The 20344-nt window shown below is 42.5% G+C and overlaps 1 protein-coding gene across 3 annotated transcripts in view; it reads right to left on the bottom strand.

The window, feature by feature from the left end:
• RAD21L1 (RAD21 cohesin complex component like 1) overlaps positions 1-20344 on the bottom strand; it is a 1036426-nt gene that overhangs the window by 79360 nt on the left and 936722 nt on the right. For all 3 annotated transcript variants that reach the window (XM_086932732.1, XM_086932731.1, XM_086932733.1), the window contains one exon: positions 8180-8287. In XM_086932732.1, the coding sequence (XP_086788858.1) occupies positions 8180-8287 (108 nt within the window). The remainder of the gene's footprint in view (positions 1-8179; positions 8288-20344) is intronic.

The following is a 20344-nucleotide window of genomic DNA, read 5'->3' as shown; positions in this document are numbered from 1 at the left end:
TGATGCAGGCAGCGCCTAGCCAGGACTTGGTGCTTCAAATTCTGCATTAGTGAAAATCACGAATAAAAGATCTAATCCAGTAACTTTGAACATTCTTTCATGGAATATAGCAGGGCTAGAGAAGAAGCTCAGGCTTCCTGAATGGCATAGATTTGTGGAAAATATGAAGCATGCCTTTTTCAGGAAACATGGAGTTTAACTCCCCTCCACAAATCAGGTTATACTTCTTATTGCATTCCTGCTATTAGTTCTGGTAAAGGGCGAACATCGGGGGGTTTCCAAATTTGGATAAGAATTGCCCTCAACTGGTCGGTTACTGCTCACGCCGGTCATTCACAGGATATCTTACACCTGACCATTAAAGGCTCACCTAACGGCCCGGCTCTGGATTTATTTAATATTTATGCTAGAGGCTCAACAGGCGCCCAGACATCCCCCGTCATATCTTCCCTAGAGAGTATGTTAGCAATCACTTCACCTCACTCTAACACCATCTTAGCTGGGGACTTTAATGTCACCTTTGAACCCCTGAGTGCGGGTGACCTAGTAGGAATTGCTGCAGAGGACGCAAAATGGGCCATCCCGCCTCTCAGTTTAGAACCCATCAAAAAGTGGTCCCAGCGTGCCATTCAAATTAATTCCCTTAGTATGGAATATGGTTTAAGAGCGGTCAATGGAAGAACACGCTCCGACTTAAATGGCGCAAATACCTTCAATCGATTAAGTTCCCCGTCTAGGATAGATTACATCTTCATCGATGTCTGACTCTGGGGGGATTTAGTTGAAATGATAGTCGTGTCTACTTTAGATAGTGATCACAACCCACTCTGCCTACAAGTAAATAATATCTGGCAGCTGTCTGGTTTTAAGGCACATAACCGCCCTATAATGTCAAGTAGAGAGGTAACCCCTATTAATTGTAAGCCTCGCCTGAAATGGCACAAAGTCTCCCAACAACAAGACAAGTTATTAAGTATTAGGGAGGAGGTTGTTGCCAAGAACAGAGAATTGATGTCACTTTATAGTGGTACGGGAAACCAATCTAATTTTAATCGTTTTTATCAAGGTTCAATAGATAGGCTGAGTTCGTTTTTATTGTAGAAGGGAAATCTGCTAGAAAATATGACCAACCAAGGTCTAACAATCCTTGGTACTCCGCTAACTGCAGGGATAAAAGGGCGGCTATAGCGCTCAGAATTAGGATGAAGGACCCAATTGCAATTAAAATCGCTAGGAAAGAGTATGCAAAGGCCTTGGTGGAGGCAAAACGAAATTGGGAGGAGGCTCATTGGCAGGAACTGAAGGAGGCATCGTAGCAGAGGGATGCCACCCTATTTTGGAACATAATTAACAGTAGGGATAGGAAAATATCGGACCCAATCCCCAATTATATTACATGCCTACAATGGCAAGAGCACTTCTCCAATCTTTATTCAGGGGAAGGTTGCTCTGTGCGCTCAACCACTGAAACTTCCCCAGTTATTCATGGAGCCTTTCATAGGTTTGAGCTCCACGAGGTGGAACAAGCAATAAATAGCATTGCTCCAGGAAAGGCAGCAGGCCCGGATGGACTCCCCGGGGACCTGCTTCTGCATTATCCCAAGCCATGGGCCCAATTCATCCTACTCATTATGAATCTGATAGTAAGAGGATTTGCCGTCCCAGACTCCTGGAAAGGAGCGGAGGTAGTCCCAATATTTAAAAAAGGGAATAGAGAGGATCCTGCCAATTACCAGCCAATCAGTTTGATTGACGTGATACAGAAGGTGGTTGGCAGGGTTCTTCTCTTGAGGATTAGAACGTGGATAGAGGATGGAAACATCCTGTCCCACTTCCAAGCAGGTTTCAGGCAGAAGGTGGGAACAATGGACCAGGTCTTTAGATTCTTCATGATCTATTGGAAGTCAGTCCTTTTGGGGACAGGGAGCTTGTACTTGGCTTTCTTAGATCTGAAGACTGCTTTTGACCTGGTGCCTCAGGACAAGCTCTGGCAGGTGGTTCAGCACTTGGGTATCCCACCCTATATTCTTGATTTCTTAAAAAGATTGCATACTGGTAATTATGCAAGAATTAGATGGGGATCCCAAGGGGAGGGGACAGAGGAGATCGTGGTAAGCAGAGGGGTACGCCAGGGATGCGTGTTGGCCCCCACCCTATTCTCACTATTTATTAATGGGGTGGTGAGTTACCTCAATGAGGAACCAACAGACGCTCCCGTGTTGGCAGGGGAGAAAACACCTACCCTCTTGATTGCCGACGATACTCCAAGTCTCCAGGTGGTCTCCAGAAGCTTCTGAACAGATTTGACTTATTTTACAAGGAGCAGGGGTTAACTATTAACACTAGTAAAACCAAGTTGATGACCATCAACCCCTCCAAACGTTTTAGGAATAATATCACCATAAATGACGCCCCACTGGATGTGGTTGAGTCCTTTGATTATCTGGGAGTCCAAATTTCGAAAAATATGAAGTGGATTTCCCATTTGGACAAGATGCTTTTAAACCACAAGCGGGTGTCCGGGGCGATTGTCAGGGAACAACATCTGTCTGCGAGCAGGCCAATCGCCCCGGCGCTTGCAATCTACGATGGAAAAGCATTACCTTCGGCCCTTTACGGGGCAAAACTCAGGGGTATGGAGAATATTGGAGAATTAGCCAGGTCTGAGAATACATTTTTAAGAGACCTTATGTCGCTCCCCGCCTCTTACCCCCTTGAAGCCTAGGAGGTCCATCCAAGATATTGCTCGGCTACGCTCCCTGCTCTTCTGGCCCCGCCTAAGGAGGACTACTGAGCTGTCCAAATATGCTGCTGCTTTTGATGAATTGTTGTCAGTTGATATGGGGAATAGGATAAAATGGTTAGCTGACCTTAAGCAGCTTGTTGGTGTCATTGGATTAAGTGAGGCATGGGCTAGCCAGATCCCACCATCTAAGCAGGATTTAAAGCGTGCTTATTGGGATTGGATGCAGAACCGTGATCTATCCAATCTAAAGGCAGGGAAACTTACTGAGGGGTTCTTTGAACATAAGAACATCTGTAAACTAGAACCCTAACTCGACTTCATTCAGGTTCGTAGGGACAGGACCCTGTATATGAAGATGAGATTTGGAACCCTGCAAGTTAACAACGCGATAGCATCATGGAAAGGGTCAAATTCAGTCCCTTTCCCTTGTCCAAGCAGTGCACATCCCGATGAGTCTATCACACACTTTTTCCTAGCATGCCCGGCCTATAAGAATGCTAGAGAAAAATGGCTCAAACCAGTATGCAAAGCGCTGGGCTTTATGAGCCATGTCGCTGCATTACGTATCCTGAAAACAGACACTTCCTCTTTGACATTGGTATGTGGAGTAGCCAAATATTTGGCATGTGCTTGGTTGATACGAACAAAGCTACAGGCAAGAATGGAACAGGCCTTTAAATCCGACAGACATGGGGTGATAGACCTGATGTGATATCTGCTTATCAGGATAAGAATATTAAGCTGCTATTCCCTTCCTTTTAGTATTTGTGATAATGGATCTATGTACTTAATCATCATTTTAAGCTTTATATATTGTGGATTTAAAAATGGTTGTAATTCATTTGATCATTATGGCATTTTTAAAGCGCAATGCTTTTATGATAACATTTTTTATCGAATAAAGCTTACGTATCTAGAAGCCCAACTGCATTTCCTCATGGATCCTTGGGGCACAAAGGCACGCCAGAGGGAGCTGGTAATGTACCAAAAATGTGCAGCACAGCTTCAGGGAGAGCCTTAATATGCTAGGGAGTCATTGATGAACCGGGGAATTGGAACACTTACATCCTTGGGTGAAATATTCAAAAAGTTGAGAAATCTGCAGTTAGAAGTATCAGAATTTAATATTTTTACAGTCATTGCATCAAACATCCTAGGGTAACATTACACAGCGCATCTTCCAATGATATGGTAGAATTGGAAAACTGGTTGCTAATTGATGAAATCCAGACCGCTCAATTGAATAAAATGGATTTTGAGTTGTATATCAAGGATAAAGTCTGGAGTTATGTTCCTAATCAGTGATACAGGAATTCATCTTTCGTTTTGCAAAGCAGAAAGGTACAGTCTTGATGCGTGAGCAAGTGGATTTTAGCTAAAAATGTAGTAGCATGCCTGATTTAGCAGGGAGAGAATAGTTAGATGTTAGAGGTTAGACGTTCTTCTAGTCTCTCCAATTCCTTCAGCCACCTATCCGTCCTGATTTTCTCCTTCTTGATCCTCTGTAGTGTGTAGCTCAAGGTTTCCCCCCTAATTCCGGCCTTGAACGCGTCCCAGACCATATTAGCTGGAGCAGAGCCCCTATTAATCTCCCAAAACTGTTCAATCCATTCCTGCATCCGACTAATATATCCTTCTTTTAAGAGCCTTCTCTCAAACGACCAGGTATACTGTTTACCCTATCTCTGCTAGCCAGCGGGAGGCTTATTTATCGCGTTACAAGTTTTCCTTTTCCGCCCAACATACCCTCCCCCGCCCGTTACTCCCAGCCCATTCAACCCATTGATATTAAAATCCCCACAACATATTACAGGCTCAGGCCACAGTGCGAGTTGCAAATCCAAATATTCAAAAACTTCTGGTTCATCATCGGTAGAGCCATAAACAGAAACAATTGTGTGATGCCCAGCGGATGTTTCCACTTCCACTATTACCCATCTCCCCTCCTGATCCTCCTTATTTCTTTTAGTTTTGGCAATCCCTTTATTAGCTAGGATAGCTACTCCTCTTATCCTACTATCCTGCTTTGTATGAGCAAGAACTTCATACCCCATCTGTTCCAGCATGAATTTATCCTTCCCCATAATATGAGTCTCTTGGAGACATATCACATCCAGCCTTAGCATCCTTAGCATAGCTGCAGCCTTCTGCCTTTTCCCTCCGTTATTCAATCCACAAATGTTCAAAGAGGCCACCCTTAACGCCATGTATATTTACAAGGATTTTCCATACTACCTGCCAGCTTGAAACTCTCTTCTCTCATTGTATATACCCAAGCTTCCTCTTCTTTATGTGTTTTGTCATTTTGTGCTGCTCTCTCCACCCAACCATCACCAAGCCTCCCCCCCTGCTCCCATCCCTCCCCTCCCAGAGACATCCCTCCCCCTCCCCCCCTTTCACAGGCAAATAGGTCATGCATGACCTATGTGTGACTGCTTGCGTTGTAGTATCGCCCTCCCTCTCCTCCCCGTAACTTTCCTGATACTATCAGCACATCTTAAAGCTCATACATCACTCTTATACTGTATTATTTCCCCCCCTACGCTGTTCCGTCAGCTCTTCCAGATATTCCCCCGCCTTTACTTCTTTTTATAGTGCTAATAACAAAAAAGAGGACAAAGTTCCTATACAAGGGTGCAAAAGTCACCGATGTATCAGGGTGCAAACAGTCACTCATGCATTAAAAACAGGGAAGAATATGGGAAAGGTAATCCTAGGTATGAAGTACCCTAATATGAGAGGGAAAGGCATTCTACATCCTCTGCTGCCCTCACACACCCCGGAGGATGTCATGCTTCATCATCAGGCGTTTTCCTCCTCGTAGGGCCGGCGCTGCAATTCCCTACGGGTCCCCCGAAGGGTCACTTGATCGGAGATCTTTTTGAGGAAATGTCGGATGTTGCATGCGGGAGTGTGGGGGAGGGTAAAGGAGGGTAATTCAAATACGTGCAAACGTGATAGTGTGGTAAAATTCCAAGGGTATGAAAGCAGCATTAAGATTTTCTTGGTAAACCCGTGGCAGTTTAGAGTACTGCTTAAAAATGACAGACCCCAAAAGGCCCACTATGCCTGGGTGTCTATAGTCGCGGTCGTCATGCTTTGCGCCTCTGTTGCCCATAGGTCATTGGCGCTTCTTCAGGACCAAAAAATAAAAAACAGTGAAGTGCACGTGAACATAATACATAAAAGTTAAAATGAGAACCCTCTCATCTCAGCCAGGCAGGTCAGGAGACCTGCATACCCTCTATGTAAATTCAGCTGCTACATAGAAGCTGCTCCTGGTTGGTACCTAGGAAACAAGAAAACAAGATAAACCACATGTGAACGTCAGTAACAACTTGATGCATCACAAGGTGCCACTTTTGTGTACACCTAGTTTTACAGAAAGAGTGCGCAGGCATACGGGAAAGGTCCACCATGGGGCGGGGGCCGCTAGTACAAAGAGCCATTGGCTCAATTAACGCTTATATTGTTAAAATACGGCACCTAGACTCTGCTACATGGATGTGGTTTAACGTATAACAACTATGAGGCAGAAGCCTGCCAATGTTAAAATATGGGGGAATTACCAAAACGTGAAACATGTGGTACACCATCAATGTGCTTACCAAGCACTAGTAAAAGCACTCCTCCAATGGTCAAGAGAATGGACGCCCGCGTATAGTCGGGCTGTGGAAACAATAGACACAGACCAGGCACATAAATAAAAATGTGAAAGCACCAATGGAATTAGGTGAAAATGATGGCAACCATCAAGTGATTGAAACAAAATGGTACTTACAAAGATATGCGGGTGCTCCCTCTAGTACACCTACCCCTGTCCAGACGCTCGCCGTAAGTAAATTAAGAGCGGCGAAACGCGAGGTTTTAAATCAGCAAGTCGGGAGAGGCGGAAACTCTTTCCGGTGATGTCTAAATAGGAAATATCTCAATGCGCATGTGCAGCATGGCGACGAAGAGGCGCATGCGTATCAAACGGGCACACTCTTCCCTCGCTCATGCATCGGTGACTTTTGCACCCTTGTATAGGAACCTAGTCCTCTTTTTTGTTATCAGACTTGTATCAGGAGCATGGACACTGGACCTTTACTAGCTCCTCAGTCCCCTCTCTTTTTTGTATAATTTTTATAGTGCTAGCCAGAACCAACGGTATTGGAGCGCTTTACAGCATACAGGGGAGAAAAAACACATAAAAGAGGCAAAAGAAAGCATAAGTGTTCAAAAGTTCCAGTGTGCTGTGCGTCCAAGGAGCACATTGAGGTAGAGCGGTTCCGAGGTAGTCTCGATGCGTGGACAAAGTCCTGAGCCAAGTCTTCCTCCGGGAGTAGAGGGAAGAGTAGGGGGTTAGGGGACGGGGATGAGGTGGGGAGTGTTGGAGCATTTGCCAGGTGGCTGCAGAGTGCCGGCTTGTGCGTTTCGGAATTCAGTTTGGGAAGGCACGGTTGAGTTATAAGTCTTTTAAGAGTCTTTTGAATTTTATGAAGGAGGGAGTAGTCTTGATATCAACTTAGATGGAGTTCCAGATTTTGGGTGCGTTTCCTGCGAAGGAACGTGCTGCAGTTTTTTGCTTGCGTGTTTTCAAAGGGATTAGTAAGTGGGTGTTGGAACTTCTAAGGTTTCTTAACTGGCCGGCTTTTTTGAGCTTGAAGGACAGGTATTCCGGTTTCCCTGTGCGCAAGGCTTTGTGAGTAAGGCAGGCAGTTCTAAAGCTGGCACGCATTTCCACTGGGAGCCATTTTAGTTCTCTGAGTGCGGGAGATAGGTGGTCATATTTTATGACTCCGCTGACCATTCAGGCAGCAGCATTGAGAGTTCTTTTGAGTGGGGCTAAGTGGGAGAGAGCTGTACCGGAGAGAACTGCGTTCCAATAGTCCAGTCCAGATAACACCAGTGATTTGGTGGCTTGTTTGAGGTCCATGGACAGGATGAAAGGTTTAATTTTTTTGAGGAGGTTCAGATTAAGGAAGGTCTTAATGTGTTTGGTCTACTTATCTGCTTAGCCCAGCCATCGTTCTTTCCTGTGGCACATGTCTTTCAACAGCGTTCTTTCATGCAGGACCAATCATAACCATACAAGAGTTTTTTGAAACAACTAAACAGAGGATCTTGAGCCTATTCCTTTCGTTAACTGGCAACTAGTGCAAGCTATTGCTTGCACCCAACACAATCAAATAATTTCAAAAAGCAACTTTCCAGATAGTATAGAAGTATCTCTCAGCTGATTGTTAGGTAATCATCTGGTCAAAACACTTACACAGAAAGTGACAATGTCTTGCATTTTTCTTAACTGTTTAACATAAAAAAATGTAATACAAAAGTTTCATCCTAGTGTTCACATTTTACTTCAAAGTAGTTTCTCAACAGTCGCATGCTAGAGAACAGCATCAACACAGGAAGAAGCAGCATATGTTAATAGGAGCTTCAGTTTCCTACCTCATGAATGCCAAGTGTTGGAGTTGATTCAGCAAGGTGCTTCTCCTTTTCTTGTTCTGTTGAGCTGGTTAATAAAGAGGTGTCAGATATCCCAGTGTCAAATGGTTGCTAAAAAAATGTAAGTGATAATTGCTTTTGAATTTTGCAAAAATCTACATGTCTGCTTGTTTAACAATTATCAATACAAGTAATACTGAAGCACAATCCTAAATTCAGTTTGTTTCTTTACACTGTTCACCTTGATATAGTCTTCCTGCTATCACAACTATTCTTTAATGACCAGACCTCCGACTTGCGTCACAAAATAATCAAAATAGATGTAGACCTCTGTGGGTCAACTTTATCTTGTGGCTTGATAACCACTCTTGCTATATTAACTCTTGTTGGCCTGGATTCCTGGCAGGACCTCACCAAGGCCTACAGCATCCTGATTTTGTGTCTTTGAATATCCAACCTGGGGGAAAGGAGAAACCTTTTTCTTGCTCGCAATAGGGCCCTCATTTTTGCTACACCGAGTGATACAAGCCTACCCTTGCAACATATGCTGTTTCCTAACTATTGTCCTAGCTCAAACACATGCATGCCAATGTTGACCCCATTTGTCTTTATTCCTAAAAAAAAGTATGATCACTTTTAGTTTCCTGAATCAGAAGCATATAAACAAATCTTCATGTAATAGAGAGCACTTTTAAGGCTTAAGAGACAAAAGTGTGACACTATTAATAAAGAAACCTAAACTACTGCCGGAAGTAATGCAAGTATAAACCTTGTATGAACCTAAAAGAGGGATTCCAGTGATCATAAGAGCTATGGTAAATTTGATTCATTTATAAGGTGAACTCCGCAATACGTGGAAAGCATGATTCACACTAGCAAAATAACAAAATGCTTGTTTCATGCTCCTATTTGGAATAATGTCTAGTGCTCGAACAGTCAAGGGGATTCTCCAGGACACCTATCAAGTCATAACATGATCATAATCCTTTTAGACCCCTGGAAATGGTTTATAAATGACTAAATGCACTGTAAATAGCATTATTTACACATATGATATTTTACACATTGCATTTTCTTTTGTTCCACCTTTGGCTGTAAAGTGTGGGACAGGTTGTGCTAGTCCTTTTTATCAAATGACAGGCATGCACACTGTCCATGCTAATTGTGCCTTCCCCTGTTTTTATTAGGACTTCCACGTTCCTGCTTTCAGAGTTCCCGGGATTGTAAGCTTGGGCATCCAGCATTGGTAGAATGATCTTACAATAAAATAATAAATAGGTTTCAAATGTATTGTTCTTGGGATGGGGTGAGTTCTTTCATTTCATGGTCTTTTCCAAGGACTATCCTGCTTGTAAGTAAGAAATACTTGCATACTCGTAACTCTGAATCTCCTACATGGAAACGTTAATGAATTCACGAACAATTAATATTTAAGCTGGTGAGTGAGATTTCCAAACACTTATAAAAAAATTGTTCTCCCTTAGTTACCTTAATATTCAACTAAATGAATCAGATCTATTTTCTCTCTTTCCAATTGGGAAAGTCCATTTTAGTGAACATTTGACAAAAACTTCAGATAATTTTTTAAACAAACAAAAAAGTGTTACAGGTTTTATGTGTGGGCCTCTAAAGCCTCAAGCTGAATCTGCTATGCTACAAAAACAGAGCTCTAATTGCTCCAAAGAAATTCCTCTGAAAGCCTGTCCACGAAAGTGTCCTACACTACATTATGTCGGGTAGAAGCAATGATGTTCACAACTTCAGATGTTAATGATTGAGAACTAGAATTACAGAATATTTCCTTTTCCAAGGCGGGATCTGTACAGCTATTCTTGTACACTGAACAGAATGGCAAGGCAATTCTATCCATTTTTATCAACAAACCAATTCATTAGAAGAATAGAAAAGTAGATCAAATACATACAGGTAGGTTTTTGAGCTACAGCTTTCTGCAGGATGCTTTACCTACTTTGGAGCCTGTTCTTGAATCCGTATCTATGCAATGTTTTTGTAAACGTGTGAAATGACCTACAGGTAGCAGTGTGCAAATTTTAAAGATAGAGGTATTTATAAGTAAGGATGCATCTGCATCTTTCCTCAGTTTAAATAAACACTTGGTCTTCACGAAAGGAACAGGTCTACCTTCTCATAACCAAGATGGTTAAAAGAGACAATCGAAAAAGTCAATGAGTGCATGGATGTTGCCATTCATTCAAAGACTGAATCACAAATCACTAGATGATATTTAATTTGTCCACATAGAATATTATTACACACTAATGGGGTAACCCAGATTACGTCAGAGGACCTGGGTACATTACGGTAAGAACAACAATTGGTCCTGACGTGACCTCTTTGGAGACAAAAGAGGCAAAAGGACTCGTTAAATTAATCGATTGAGTCACAAAATAAGGTTATTTCCTTATCACTTTAACAAGAGAGTAAACTACTCTTCAACCATACACCAGAGAGAAAGACCAAACAAATAAATTCAAGAAGCAAAATCTTCTTTATATATTTGTTATTGAAATTGCATATTCAGTATATTATTCGACGGCTGTCAAAAAAAAGAGGTGCAAGAAAAGTGCTCATGTAAGGTGAGTGAAGAAAGAAAAATTCAGAAAAGAAACTATTTCAAGATCATAGAATCTTAGTTCTACAGAGGTAACACTGGTTGAAATGATGCTGCAAAGAGTGAAGCAGTGTTTTGGGGCTTGTTTATAACACAATTTTAATTATATTCTCCCACATCTTCTCTTCTGAATTATGCTTTTTTAATTAGAATGCATCATCATGTTGTGGGAAGGGCACATATATTATATTGCAGGCCGCAGAATGAAGGGTGTAGACATTTCTACCCGACTTAGGCAAAGAGGGTGTTACCTCTGTAGAATTAAAATACTAAGATGTTAAAATTGTTTCTTTTCTAAATTGTTCTTTCTTCACTCGACTCTCACAGGAGAACTTATCTTGCACTTGTCCTTTTTTTGACAACCGTTGAATGTTATATTAAATAAGTTTCTCCCCAGCTAGACTTTCCAAACAATCTGTGAGACTGTGCCTGGCCTCGACACTGTTTGTTGAGATCAGGCTCCTGGTGGCAGTGAATTCAAAAATAAACTTTTCAAAATACTGCACGGTGCCTAGAGTCCCACACTTTTGTTTAGGTTCATCATTCAGTGGGGAAGTTGGTAATACCGTGGCCGCTCCCTTTCAGTTATTTCAAAGTCCATGCTGTACCTTAAAAACCTGTTGATCTGGAGATTCTCAAACATGTGGCAGCCTCTATCTCTGAAAGGTGTTAACACCTGCCTCTGGTTTACAGTGAGACTTCCTTCAAGTAAGGAGAAAGTGGGCTGGAAAGTTAGCAAGAGCGGTGATCAACACTAATTTGGCCGAGGATTTCAAGAGCATCAGGATAAAAGGATTCATGTACAAGAATTTCGGAATCTGCTCTTTGACAAATATAGGGCATCCCATAGCACTTGCGCTGTGATTGGATGCTCCAGGAAAAACCAAATTTTTTTTCGAATTCAGTGCAGCTTGGAGTATCCTAAGATGGGGAGCATGATGGTGTGCCTCCACACCAGGACATCTTATTTTACCCTTGTCTCCGTAGCGCCCTAAAAATCGTAACTGTTTTGCATTCATTTACCATCCCATAGAAGTTTAATTATGGAAGATTTTAATTACATTAACTCATCTCTTGGAATATACACAGGAATGCCATTTTAAGTACCCACTATCTTGGTTATCCAAGATAGATACTGACCTTTCCACCTGTTCATCTCTTTTACTGCTTGTAGAGAGCTCGGAATTTATTTTATATAATATGGCCATGTCATGAGTTTTTTTCCCCATAAATATTTAAAACTCCCTGAAGACCATGGCCAGAGGGCACTTTCATTAACTGACCCATTATCTTCCATGGATTAATTACGTACCTGTAATCCTAGTACTCATCCAGGGGTATACTCATCAAATCCAAAACAATAGAGGAAGCGTAGAGGTAATGATAGAATCACCCTCCTAACAGATTTATATAAACAAAGGATTCTATCAATGTGTAACAGTGACTATTTTTATTTTTAATTTTCAATGTATAGTGTGATACTAGGCTCTCTCTTGGATCTGAAAAGACGAGAGCACTATGTGCTTTTTAAAATACCCCTCACACATTAAAAAGTCCTTTAGTGTCATGCTTCATCTTGGGGGTCTTCCCGTCCCTCTACGGGGCGGGGCGTGCTACGACCTACGGACTATGCGGGAGAAGTAGTTATTGTGACAGAAGGCTATGTGTTGGTGCTGTGTAAGTGATGTCAGTGAAGTGTAGGGACTTAAATATGTGAGTGCAAGTAAAAATTAAAAATTCCCTGGCTAGTAGAAAAAATACATTTTATTCACTTCTCTGGCGGGGAACATTAAGAAGGGGGTTTTGAGGTAGAGAAATTAGCTTACTACCTGGTCGACATGTTTCGTAAGCAGTCCCCTACTGCTTACTCATCAGGACCTTCTAGTGGTCCCTACTACACAATGCTCGGTTGTAAAGTGATAAGCCTACAGTCCTACAAACAGGTAGCAAAAATAGGCTGCCTGTTTGAGCTTCAGGGCATGAGCTGGCCCTAGGTGAAGCGTGATTTGTTGCCAAAATGTTATCAAAAATATTATCAAAAATATTGACCTATTGCGGTCTCTGTAAGGGAAAATTCGAAAAAAGAGAGAAACAAAACATATTTATGTATATGCAAAGTTATTGGCGTATAGCACATATCGTTCGTAATAGCAAACGATCACACTGTTCATGGGTGACCTCTCGTTACTGAAGCAAGCACACTAGGCTTCATAGACAGAGAGGAGAGTTAAATGTAATTTCATCTGACGGTTCGTTTGTCAATTATGGCTGAACGTGTATCATACAACCCCATTAATGTGAGGGCAGACTCATCTCAACATGCACACACCCGTGACTCGATACATTAAAAACAACACCCCGGTAAGGGGAGAAACTTTAGGAGACCCGACCTTTGCGATAAAAACACTAAAGATATAAAATGCCAATAAACAGTGTCGATAGACCAAAGTAGAGGTGTTATACATACTAGTTCGACATTTGTTGCATGCCCGATGAGCTGGCAGGCGAAGGGTGTTCCACGCAATAAACTGTAAAAGAAAACCGCACCCTTTCGTCAATTACGTGTTAGTCCGTAATTTGTTTGTGCCTCGTGGACCAAGTTTTTAGAGACTCGTGGTCGGAGTCTATTACTTACATTTCCCGCATAAGTGCAATGCCTTATTCCTACCCTTGTGCCGCTCCGTGGACTACTGGCGTCCTGCATTGACGTCTTTAAAACCCATTGAGATTGCATTGTAATCTCTGTTGCCAAGTGACGGCAAACACTAGTGCGCTAACCTAAGATGGCCGCCGACCGCGGGACATCTGGTGGGAAGAGAATGGTTCCCCAGAAGTCTTTCTACTAATCCCATGTAATCGAAAAAAAATTCAGTGTTGTGAGCTGTTCCAAAATGCAAAAACAATTGTTTGTTTGTACATCTGGGCCTCGCTGTGTTGGAAAAAGGGGTTTTCTTGAAATTACATGGGTGGATGTAATCCTAAAAATTAGTCCATCGAGATTAAATGGAGATCATATTTGAGGCATTGCACAGCGGTGATAATTAATTTACACAGTCAGATATTCACAATGCACTCATGTATACCGACAAAAGTTAGAGACTTATTAGTGCATTAGGACCAAATCAGGATCGTATTGGGGGTATTGCACAGCGGTAATGGCTAATGTACATAGTCAGATAATTACAATTTACTTCTGGAAAACGCTAAGATAACAGTAGATTGGGTGGTGTGTTGTAGTTACCACTCCCATGAGTGACCTCAACTGTATTTTCAACCTACAGTGACTGCACAGACCTATTGCGCCACGGAGGTTTATAGTTAACATGTTTCAGGTATTTACAGAATCCCTCTTAATTGGCAGACCAAAGTTGAGGGAGGACGGTTGCGTACTCTTATAGCTGACCCCAGGGTATTTCATCGTTCAGACCATTTTTGTTGGACTGGATACGGAAGACCCACCTCTGTTCTTTTTCTAGGAGGTAATTCTCATTATCGACCTGTTCTAATATGGTCCAAGAGATGTCCTCAGGTTTGTGGCCGCTTTCCAAGAAATGGTTGGTCAGTTTTGTGCTTGATTTCCTGCATTTTATTGTGCTTTTATGTTCCCCTATTCTAGTCTTTATGGCCCTGCTCGTCATGCCTACATACTCCAGATTGCATGGGCAGGTGATGAGATACACGATTGAAACTGTTGCAATTGCTGAAACTTCTCTGTTCCCACGTGGTCCCATTGTTGAAAGTTAGTTTCTTACTCTTCTTGGTCAGACAGCATACTTTGCACCCACCACATGGGTAGTACCCTTGTACAAAGTTTGGATTTCTTTGCGAGTTGGTTTTATCCGCTTTCGGTCTTGTGTGTACCAAGATGTCTCTTACACTTTGTGCTTTCTTGTGAGAAAAGATTGGTTTTGGTATCTGAAGACCACCACTGTTCAAAATCTTCCAATTCTTGGTGATGATTTTAGTCACTTGGTTCGAGCTCGTATTATAAGTGGTAACACAGATTGGTCTCTGCTCTTTCTCCTTAGGTACCCTCTCTTCAAGTAGGCTTTCTCTGCAGTTGTTTCTTGCCTTCTTATATGCCTGGTCAATTATTTTTTTCGCATACTTGCGGGTTTCCAATTTCTTCCGTAGGTCTTTGAAATATCCAATTTCTGTACAATTCCTGCGGAGGCGCAGGAACTGGCCATACGGTAAATTGTCCCGTAGATGTTTCGGATGGAAACTTTGGTACATTAACAAGCAGTTCTTGGAAGTGCTCTTAAAGTGTGTTGTGGTCATCAGTCTGCCATTTTTGGGGAAGATATTCAGATCTAAAAATACCAGGTTGCTGTTCGAGGTGGTGCTGGTAAATTTCAGGAACTCATCCTGTAGGTTCAACCAGGTTAGGAACTGTTTGGAGGTCCTCTCATCTCCATCCCAGATGATAAGGATATCATCGATGTACCTTTTCCCAGTCCTGATGTTGTTTCTGAAAGGATTACTGGGTTTCAGTACATGGGCGTCCGCAGAAATTTTTCCAGGGGGGGGCAACATGTTAACATCTCCCCCTGTTTTTCTGACTGCTTTCTCCATTCTCCTGCTTCTGTCCCATTTTTTTACTGCTTCCTTCTTTTATTTTTTTGAGTATTTTCTCGTGCTTTTGCCTTATTTTTACAGTTTTTTCCTTCCTTTTCACTCCCCCGTTTTTCTGACTGCTTTCTCCTGCATTTGCCTTTTTTTACTGCTTTTTCCTTAGTCTCCCCCATCGTTCTGACTGTTTTTTCCTGGTTCTGCTTTGTTTTTTTTACTGCATTTTCCTTCCTCCCCCCGCCTCCCCCCCACACACATTTTTCTGACTATTTCTGCCCTGATTTTTACCCTCCTCTCCTAAAGGTCTCCTTCTGTTTTCCACCATGTTTCAGAAATTAAAAAATAACCAGGCAGGGCTTGCTGTAAAACATACAGGCTGTCAAAAAGCCCTAAAACTTCAAGTTTTAAATAGTTTTGAATTAATCTATTGTTATATCTGAACATAAAGCGCAGGACAGAGAGGCTGCTTCTCTCTCTGAACTCTCTCTGTCTGACTGGAGAGGAGCCTGCGCAGTGTGCACTTGTTGGGGGCTAAGCAGGGCGAGGGCAGGTCGGAGTTGGACCACGATTGGTCCAGCTCTCAAATTGCATCATGTCAGGCAATTAGGCGATGTGGTAGTCCGCTATCATTGGTAAAGCTCAGCTACCCAATGACAGTGCTGCCTGTCTCGCCTGTGCCTGGTGGCTATCTCTTGTGATTGGTAGCTGAGCGCTATGCTAAATGTCATTGGTAGTGCCATAGCGCTCAGCTACCAATGACATGAGTCATGGGAAGAAAAAATAACTAAACAAGCATTAGCATAGCCAATAGCTCTCGCCTTTGGGACCTTATAATAGTTTAGCCATGCAACAGTTGATGTCGTTGCACCAAGGATATTGTGCTGGATAACTAAACACTTATAAAATCCCAAAGGTGAGACCTATTGGCTATGCCAATGCTTGTTATTTGTTTGTTTCCATTCCAGCAGGATTCTCACAGGACCACATCCGGTGACCATGCTGACTACTGTGGGAGGAGGAGGGATAGGGTAGGGGTGGAGCAAGCACATGGCAGAGAGAGAGCAAAGAGGAGGGTGGGAGAAAATAACAAGTTAGACAGCTTAGGGAGCCAAACAGAAAGATGGTAAAGAGGCTTGGCTCCATGGGAGGGACAAACACAATGTTGACGAGCTGGCGCATGAAAAGCCATCGAATAAGAAGTAGACAATTGAATGACAGTGAAGTCAACTAATGGTAAGCAGTGGGGCCCGCTGCAAGCATCTGTATTTTCTTGGTAAGTCCAAAATATGTATTTTTTTGCAACTGCACTGTTTGGTAGGCTCAACCTAAAAGAGTGGTTGAAATATAGCAAAAGATTAATGGCTGTGCTACCGGAGTCGAGACGAAGTCCAGTTCAGATGCTTATCAGCTTCATTGTGTATGTAGCGCTGCATACTTCACTTCTGCAGTTTCAAGGCGGTCTACATAACAGACGCGACTAGGTCACATTTTATGTCCGTTCATTTACTGATCTCGGAAGGAAGGTCGAGGTGCCCTGGCAGATTTCACCTTGCAGAGACTCCAGAACACCACAATGTTCTTAGCACTCTAAAATTAACAAACTATACAATGAAAGCGGAAACTACTCACTTTGGGCCGTTTTTTTCAAATGTACAAGTTTATTTTCACTGACAATTTGGCTGTGTTGTTTCAGACAACGAGGAATCGCCTGGGATAGCTGTGTTTTCATCCACACGAGCAGGGAGCGAACCTAAACAGGGCCTGTGCGTCAGGGGCTTTCTCCACTTCGCTACACAAAAACTCTCTGATGGGCCCGACTCAAGAGCTCTCTTTGGCAGTGACGTCAGAGTGGTCCATTATATACACCTCCATAAAATAGCTGTCAAATTCAGTCTACCAGCGCACACGTGCCATTATATGCCTAGAGGAAGTTACTTTAAATCTGTCCAATTGAATAGAAGACAAGTGAAGTGCCACCCTGAGCTCGGTGGGTATAATACCGAGTAGCCTGGCAATTAAGTGCCCAGGTTGTGTCATTCAAAGGACACTTAATGTCGTTATATGATCATCTACAGTGCCAGTCCAAACATAACCAACATTTCGGATGGCTGCACCAGTATGGCCCGCACCAGACCAGAGATCCAGGGGGGGGGCAAGCGCCCCTCCTTGCCCCACCCTGCGGACGCCCATGTTTCAGTATCTTAGTTCCCTCCAGATGGTGCACATAGAGACCAGCTATGCTGGGAGCAAATGTGCTCCCCATGCTGGTCCCGTGCTTCTGGAGGTATAGGGTGCCGTTGTATTAAAAGAAGTTATCTTTTAGTGCTAGAGAACAACATTTGATGACCATATTTCGTGGGGTCTGGTATTCCCAGTCGTCTTCGAAGAGTACATCCTCGATGACTGCAAGGGTTTCATTGTGTGGCAGGCTAGTATATAGGCTTTCCACGTCACAGCGGATTAAAAGCTGGGTGTTGGGATCAAATGTCAATTCCTGGAGTAAGTTCAGCACGTCCTTCGTGTCTCTGAGGTAGGTTGATGTCCTTTGGACCATTGGTCTGAGAAATGCATCTGCAAATCTCGAGACTGGTTCTAAAATCGACCCAATCCCTGAGACGATGGGACGTCCCGGGGAGTTTTGCAGATTTTTGTGGATCTTTGGTAGAGTGTACATATAGGGGGTTTTTGGGTTTCTTTGACATAGAAAATCTCCTCCTTTTTTGGTGATCCAATTGTGGGTCAATGCCTCCTCCACCATTGTGTTGATCTTGATTGTTATCCTCTCAGTAGGATCAGCTCGGAGAACTTCATAGTTCCGTTGGTCTTGTAATAGTCTTGTACATTCCTTGTCATACTGTTCCTTGCTTTGTATCACAGTTGCACCCCCCTTGTCAGCTGGTTTTATTACAACTTCTTTGTTGGTACTCAATTCCCGTAAAGCTTTTCGTTATTCATTAGAAATATTTTGGAAGACTAGGTTGTTCAATGGGTTAAGTTAATCAAGATCCTTCATGACCGCTTTCTCGAACGTCAGGAGTTCGATTGGAAGTGTGTTATCCATAGAGGTGAAATTAGATTTAGGTTTTGGTCCAGTGTCTCCTTGCTCAGCGTTGTCCTTCTTATCTTTAAAGAAGACCTGGAGTTTCAGACGTCTCAAACTCTTGAACCTCTTTGCAGAGGTGAAATTTGTCCATATTAGCTGTAGGGACGTATCCTAAGCCCTTCTCCAATACTCTTTTCTGAGGTTCAGATAATTTGATGTCGGTGAGGTTCACCACTAGGCTCATTTCTGATTCTTCGATGCGCCTGTCATGCTCCTTGTTGACACCCTCGGGGTTTCTTCCTCTCCGGTGTTCCAATGTACGGTGGTGCCCCTCCTGTTCCTCCCCTTGTTCTGTCCTTGGCGTGCGCCTAAAAAAGACGCCGATTGGTCAAATTAGCCATAGTCTTGCTGCTGGTATCCCCATGGTGGGAAAGGTCCATGCGGATGTTGAAAAGGCGGTGGGCCGTATTGTTGTTGAGGGTACAACAAATGTGGTGGATAATTGTTCCATCCCCTTGTGCCGCGATAGTTAGGTCGTCGGAGGTTCCTTCTCGTACCTTGGTATCTAGGGCTTTTGTTTCTACTCGAGTTTGAACTGTTAGATCCGGTGTCGGATGATTCATCATCTGTGGCGTTGTCGCGTGATGATTTGTAATCATCTTTAATGTAAGGGTAGATTCTTTCTTTGGTCCACCGGCTGGTGTCTATCTTTAGTTTTTCATACTTGTTTTCTTTGAGAGTTGTTTCGAATTCATTTAATGTTTCATTAAGTTCATCTAGGTACTTCTTCAGGTTGGCAGGAGATTCGTAGTTTTTTAGACTTATTTAAATTGTTTGTATCTCCACCCTGAGTGCAGTTGCTAGTCTACTAGCGGTCTTTATTATGAGTACAATCCAATCTTGTGTACATCGCCACGTGATTTGTGACCAATCAATTTTAAAGGTTTTGTCATCAAGAAATATGAATGGTTCGTTGCGAACTATGAGGCCTGATGGAGCAGTATTAACTTTCAGATATTCTGACATTAATAACCCATGAATTGCTGTTTTAATCTGGGTTCTCCTCAGTTCTTCCAATTCATCCCAGTCATTATTTCTTGTGGAAGGACCCGTTGAACTAAGGCCTTCAAATGTCCCTAGGGTTGACATTAAATTGGAAATTTCATCTTCGGTGAATGCAAGGCCCAGATCGGCCATTTCTATAAAAAGTTAAGGGCTCCTTCGGTCCCCCCTGTCGGGTGCTGTCAAATGTAGAATCACGGGGTGGTTTTGAGACCCCCATGATGAAGCATGACACTAAAGGACTTTTTAGTGTGTGAGGGGTATTTTAAAAAGCACATAGTGCTCTCGTCTTTTCAGATCTAAGAGAGAGCCTAGTATCACACTATACATTGAAAATTAAAAATAAAAATAGTCACCATTGCACATTGATAGAATCCTTTTGTTTATATAAGTATACTCATCAAAGTCATAATCTATGACTAATCCCCGCCCAGGTGTGGGATCCCGGAATATACAGAAAACTCAGATTATATATATATATATATATATATATATATATATATATATATATATATATATATATATATATATATATATATATATATATATATATATATATATATATATATATATATATATTTTTTTTTTCATTCAATGTGGTCTGCTCACAGGATCGCTCCACAGCGGGTGCTGGCGTTGGGCCAGACCAATGGCCAAAAAGACAATTTTTTGTACAAAGGACGCCGCACACAGCAACTTCTTTTTACAGGTTTATTTCAGTGCCCAGTCTAACACCAACGCGTTTCAGCCTGACGGCCTTGCTCACGGTAAGTGCAATTACTCTCTTGCAACTGTTTATACTTTCTTTGATTTCTACTATTCCCATAGACTTCTGGGATATGTAGTCCTTGTTTGCATA

Source organism: Lissotriton vulgaris, chromosome 7 (genome assembly GCF_964263255.1).
Source record: "Lissotriton vulgaris chromosome 7, aLisVul1.2, whole genome shotgun sequence".
NCBI lineage: Eukaryota > Metazoa > Chordata > Amphibia > Caudata > Salamandridae > Lissotriton > Lissotriton vulgaris.
The sequence above is the reverse complement of the archived record's forward strand: the minus strand, read 5'-3'. Positions and strand labels throughout refer to the sequence as shown.